Source organism: Equus quagga, unplaced genomic scaffold (assembly GCF_021613505.1).
Source record: "Equus quagga isolate Etosha38 unplaced genomic scaffold, UCLA_HA_Equagga_1.0 197997_RagTag, whole genome shotgun sequence".
Lineage (NCBI taxonomy): Eukaryota > Metazoa > Chordata > Mammalia > Perissodactyla > Equidae > Equus > Equus quagga.
The window spans coordinates 33,025-39,619 of record NW_025798171.1 but is presented as its reverse complement, the minus strand read 5'-3'; the positions used below and the strand labels follow the sequence as shown (position 1 = coordinate 39,619).

Below are 6,595 nucleotides of genomic sequence, written 5' to 3'. Positions count from 1 at the left end.
TATTTTGGATATTACCTCTTTTTGGATATATGATTGGAAAATATCTCCCATTCAGTAGGTTGACTTTTCATTTTGATGATGGCTTCTTTTGCTCTTCAGAATATTTTTAATTTGATGTAGTTCCATTGGTTTATATGTGCTTTTATTTCCCTTGCTTTGGAGTCAGATCCACAAAGATATCACTAAGACTGATGTCAAGGAGGTAACTTCTTTTGTTTTATTCTAGGAATTTTATGGTTTCATGTTTTACATTCAAGTCTTTAATCCATTTTTAGTTAATTTTTGTGTAAGGTATAAGATAGTGGTCTACTTTCATTCTTTTGCATGTGGCTGTCTAGTTTTCCTAATACAATTTATTAAAGAGACTCCACTATTATGTTTTAAAACCCCTAGTAAAGAGTGAACATGCAAAACCCTAGCCACCCTGCCTGTGTACTCCAGCAGAGGCAGAGCCCCCAGTTCACATGCACTCTCTCTCTCCTTCTATCTTGCCCTTAGACATTCCTGCATGGTCCTTGGGAATGTCATGTACTCTCCAGGATCTGTGAGTAATTAATCTTATTTTTTTAAAGTTCTCCGTTTTTTATTCATGAGATGCATCTTGCAATTATAATAAGAACTACAAGGGCTGGTCCAGCCATAGCATAGGCTCTGTTTTGGCAATATCTGTGGGGGTTTTCCATAAGTAATATGAGCCCAGGTGACAGCCTTAGGCATTGCTAGCCAATAGCATCAGTATCAATAGGCTGAGATCAAATGGAACATTGTTAAAGTCAACATTATCACGAAGGGTAGTTAAGGTAATGATGTAAAAAAGAATGACAAAGTGAAAACCAGTGGTTTTATATTTTCCCTTAAAACAAAATTATATAAATGGATTTAGGTACCAAGTATATATATTTTTTTTCTTAAGAGTAATACAACTCATGATTATTCCTTCAGGAAAACTAGCAAAAATTACTTTACATGATATATGTCATTTGAGAAGAAATTAATTTTAATAAATCTAAATTGTCCATGTAAGATACAAAAAAATCAAATATTTCTGATTCAAGATTGGAAAAACTTTTAGAATGCATGGGAATAGACAAGGGGAAAAACTGTCTATATATCAGAGTAGAAGCCTAATAAAGTGAGTTATTTAAATTGAAGTTGAATTCAAATAAATGGAAATTCCAGGAAATAAATAGAAGGAGTAAGCTCTACTTCTACAATCTGATCAAAGAATAGCAATTTCTACCTCTGATGATTTGAGTCCTGCAATCATGGGAATTTCTTCAGCCCCAGGACAATCATTCCTTATATAAATGACAAGCCGATGATTCTTTTCAGAGCCCTCTTGATGTCTTTGTTTCTCAGGCTATAGACAAAGGGGTTCAACATGGGTGTGACAACAGTGTACATCACTGAGGCTACTGTGCTTGAATATGAGCTGTGGGTAGCAGCAGAGCTGAGGTACACTCCTAGGATCATACAATAAAGTAAAGAAACAACTGAGATATGAGGTGCACAGGTGGAAAATGCTTTATACTTTCCCTGAGCTGATGAGATTCCTTGTATGGAGGAAACTATCTTAGAGTATGAGTAAAGAATCCCAGTAAGGGAAATGCCACCCAACAGCCCAGATGCAAAATGCATCACCATGTCATTAAGAAAGGTGTCAGAACAGGGAAATTGGACCACCTGATTGATTTCACAGAAAAAGTGGGTGACTTCCAACTCTGTACAGAAGGACAACCACAACACCATGAAGCTTTGTAACAAGGAATTCAAGGTACTCATCATCCAAGATACCAGAACAAGCATTCCAGATTACCAGTGTTTCATGACAACTATGTAGTGCAGAGGGTGGCAGATGGCCACAAAGTGGTCATAAGCCATCACAGCAAGGAGAAAGTTGTCCAATCCAGCAAAGAGTAGGAAAAAGTTTATCTGGGTGATGCAGCCCTCATAGGTTATGACTTTGCTCTGTATGTGGATATTATGCAGCATCTTTGGGATGGTTGTAGAAGTAAAACAGATGTCTACAAATGACAGGTTGGAGAGGAAGAAGTACATGGGTGTGTGGAGGTGGGTGTCTAGGCTGACAGCCAGGATGGTGAGCAGGTTCCCAAACACAGTGATCAGGTACATGGAAAGGAAAAACCCAAATATGAGGGGCTGCAGTTCTGGTTCCTTTGACAATCCCAGAAGAAGAAATTCTGAAATTGGTGTATCATTCCTTGATTCCATGCGGTGGAGGTGACTACCAGAAAAGAAAACAAAACATGACTAATTTTCTCAAAAATTGGCATTGCAAACAGTTGAAATTCTACAGTTTACATATTGCATTCAAAACGTCAATACCTATAATTTCTGTATGGAACTTGCCTCCTGTGGGAGACCCCCAGTGCTGTCTCTGAATAGAAATTCCTGTTGCACTCTGGGTTTTTTCCAGGATGTCATGTATTCTATACTTTTAATGAGAAATTCTGTCACATATTGGAGGCTGAGCAACTTCTAGGAAAAGAGCACAGGGTGCTGAGAAACAATAATTTCAACAGTTTGACAATGGAGAAAGCATATATGCAAACAAAAAATTATATAAATTGGGGCCAGCCCAGTGGCACAATGGTTAAGTTGACATGTTCTGCTTCAGCGGCCGGGGGTTTGCCAGTTTGGATCCCAGGTGCGGACCAACACACTGCCTGTCAAGCCATGCTGTGGTGGCGCCCCATTTATAAAGTGGAGGAAGATGGGCATGGATGTTAGCTCAGGGCCAGTCTTGCTCAACAAAAGAGAGGAGGGTTGGTGGCAAATGTTAGCTAAGAGCTAATTCTTCCTCAAAAAAACAAAACAAAACAAAACAAAACAAATATATATATATATATATAAATTATCAGATGGTAACATGTGCTATGAAGAAAAAAATCAGCTATAGAGGAGAGAGTGAAAGGGGGTGTTATTTTTTACTAGATGTTCAGGTAGAGCAGCAAATATCTGAAGGGAGACCACAAGGAAGAGAAAGCAGGAGGAAAATGTTTATCTGGGAGATCTGTGTCCATTAGAGGGAACAGCAAGAGTAAACTCCCTGAAAGATGTTTGTTTCAGAACAATCAATGCTCATATGGAATCCAGTGTCACAAGGAAAATGATCAACAAGGAGTTAGATGAGAGATGGTGTCAGAGGATGTTGAGGAAAGAGGTGGAGGCCCTCAATCACATGTCGTTAAATCTCAGTTTATTATTTTGTTTGCAGGGAATCCTCTGTGTAGAAATGGATCCTTATTTTTATTTGTTGTTTAATATTCTGGCACCAGTATTTTAAAGGTTGTGTGGAAATATATGAGCTCAGGTATCCCTGCTCTGAGAACTATTCATTCCCCACAACACACACATGCACACACTGTGTCTTCCTGTGGTCATGTTACCACCAGGCTCCTCTCACCCTGGCCGCAATAATAAGGAAAATGATGATACAATGCATGCTGTCAACACCAGATTATCTTTTCCCTGAAAAATCTAGAAATAGTACCCAAATTCTAGTTGGTAAGCATCTCATGGTCATGTAAACAAGTGGCTTTGTTATAATATGGCAATTTTGTGTCCTGAATTTAAAGAAACATAAAAAGTCAGTTCAAAAAACAGAGAGAGGAAAGAAAAGGACATTTTTGGGGGAAAAAATTGATCTAATCAGCTCAGGTGGTCCCTGAGATCATGATGAGGAGAATGTTTCCTTGGCTCCAGCAGCATTCCAACCCCAGTTATCACCTCTTGATGCCCAGAATAACTAACAAAGCAGCAAAAAGCAATGTATCTAAAAGTGAAAGGAGTGATATCCTTACATTATCAAGACATCTGATCAGTTGAACATCCCACTAGAAAAATGAGCAGAGGAAGTAAATATACAATTCACAAAGGAAATAGAAAGTACAACAAAAGTGGGGGTTTTTAAAGACAATTTGGTAACAGACTTTTCTAAGTGATATAAAATGCAAAGCTTCTGGAATCAGAAACTCAGATTTTGAATATTGGATGTACACATAGTAGTTGTTTGAATTTAGAGAACCAATGGAATCATCCTAAATGTTAAATTCCTCATCCAAATAGTGGAGATAGTGGTAGCCATCCTCCTAAAGTAGTTGACAGGTTTATCCAATATATGTAAAAAATTTACCACAGCTCTTTCCTGTTGGTAATGAGTGGTTATCACTGGTGATGATAATTGGATGACTTTTTCTTCTACCTCTCCAATGTTTCCACTGTTTCTTCACCTCTTGGTCCCCAATTCCACTGCTTTATTTAAATTCCCTGTCATTTTTTTCCATCTATCACAAGTATTTACTTTCACTCTAGCCAATATTTAGTTTTACTCAGAGAAATTTTTCTATATACAAAGCTGATAAGCCAACTCCCCAGCTTAAACCTCCTTTCAGTGACTTCTTCCTGAACAGTAAATCCATAGATTCAAACACTAGGCTTAACTCCTCTAACAAACCCACCAACTTCACCCTCACACTGCCCTCACCCACATTAATCTCATAAAAGTTGAACATGAGTCACAGTTTCACCAATGCCACAGCCTCAAGGCTCAGAGCCGTTATGCCTCTGCTTCTCTCTGTGTGGAGTCTCACCCATTGCTCTATTTGAAATTTTTCACCCGCTCTCTATTTTCATAACTCCATCTCTTATTTCAGAATTCCTGGAGTCATCTCCTTCAGGAATCTTTTTTGTTTTAACATTCTCACATAAAAAGGACACTGCTTCTTACGATAATTTATTTATATTTATAATGGAGAGGCTACCATTGTGTAATTTCAATTTAATTCCACATCTTTTTTGCTGCTAGACTGTGCACACCTTGAGGCATGTAGTAATATTATACCTTCCCCTCACCCTTTAACCCCAGATATAGTTTAGTTGAGAATAGTAACTGAATAAATATATACTGCATGAAGAAATGAGAAGATGTGTTCCTACTGCAATTGCTGATGATGTTAGAAAGAACAGAAGTAGACAAATCCTAGCATAGGAATGGAGGACATAAGAGAGAAATGTTTTCCATATTCTGAGATAGGAACCATTTATCGGGTGAGACTATGGTTTGTAAGAATAAAATAAAATAGGATAGATAAGGCTCAATAGAAAATAGCAGAGTGCATCATACATAGTAAATTATGCCTGTGCCTTACATGTTCCATGCATGATGGATCACATGTAAAAGCCATGTTTACTCTGGGATTTTGCCAAAAAGGTTTCTTATCCACTGCAGTAAATACAAGAATAGTTTTCATACAAGGCAAGTTCCTGCTAATGAAGAAAAAGCACTCTGAACAAAAAGCCCAAAAGAAGAGCCAGAGCCAGAGAGAACAGGCAGCCAGTGTCTTTATTGACGTTTCCTTCCATTCAAGGGACCGCACACTAACTGTGCTTTTATTCCTCTACTTGCTTCATTACAGTATCCACATCAGGCCCTTGATCTGATTTTTATTTCATATTTATTTCTATGTATCTGACCACACTTGTTTTCAAATGGTCCAACAGTGGGGGAGGCTGGTCCTATTCTCACGTTTCTTTGTAGCATCTTTTCTTTGTTACTGTTGAGCTTTTGGTTGTGACAAACGTCCTGGACACACTCTAATCTTATCCAACATGCAAGCATATCCACACAATATGCTCTATGAAATCCTACACATACCACAAAAACCTTCTCCTTTATTCATTTGATTTATCCCTGAGGACATGATGTCATACACTAGTTTACTTCATTGAGCTCTGCTCTCTTATTCAAATGAAAGATGCAGATGAGCAGGCATCTCCCTGCTTTGTTTACTTTTGTAGTTTCTTAAAGGCGTACATTTATATGGAAACAAATTTTTAGTAAAATAAACATTTATAAAATAAAAATAATAACAGAGAAATGAAAATTAGGTTAACAGTGAATTTGTCAAATGAAATTGAATAAAAAAGGTGAACTTCTGAAAGAAAACAAAATTACAGTAATTTCATCACATTAACATAGGTCTCTAAATCTAAATGAAATAGACAAAAACCAAAAAAATGGAAAAGATAGTTTTTAAAAAGTAGTGTAAAAATAGTATCTACAATTATAATTTCATCCTATATAAACATAAATGGACTCAGACATCCTTATAAAAAACATTGATGAAAACTTTAGTTGAAAACAGAATGTGTTTCACAAGATGGCAGAAGATGATTGCTATTTTCTTTTTTTTGAAGATTGGCACATCTTCTTTATTCTTCTCCACAAAGCCCCCAGCACATAGCTGTATATTGTAGTTGTAGGCCCCTCTAGTTCTGCTATGTGGGGATGCTGCCTCAGCATGGCTTGATGAGCGATGTTAGGCCCCTGCGATGCTAGGGTCCTACTGAAACCCTGGGCCACTGAAGCAGAGCACTTGAACTGAACCATTCTGCCACGGGGCTGTCCCCAGGTAATTGTTATTTTTAAAAACAGATCTAATGACAAAATGTAACAGATAGTTGTAGAGAGAAAAACAGATGTGAAATAAGACGGCATTGCATATAAAAGACAATGTATTACTACTAAGGATGCACAAGAATGTTCTATGTTTAAAAAGCGATGGATAAGGGA

At 37.5% G+C, this 6,595-nt stretch overlaps 1 protein-coding gene across 1 annotated transcript; it reads right to left on the bottom strand.

The window, feature by feature from the left end:
* Positions 1 to 1,299: 1,299 nt before the first annotated feature.
* Positions 1,300 to 2,232, bottom strand: LOC124233344 (olfactory receptor 7A17-like). The gene is given in 1 exon segment (XM_046650489.1): positions 1,300 to 2,232. A coding segment is annotated over 1 exon segment (933 nt).
* Positions 2,233 to 6,595: the final 4,363 nt, after the last annotated feature.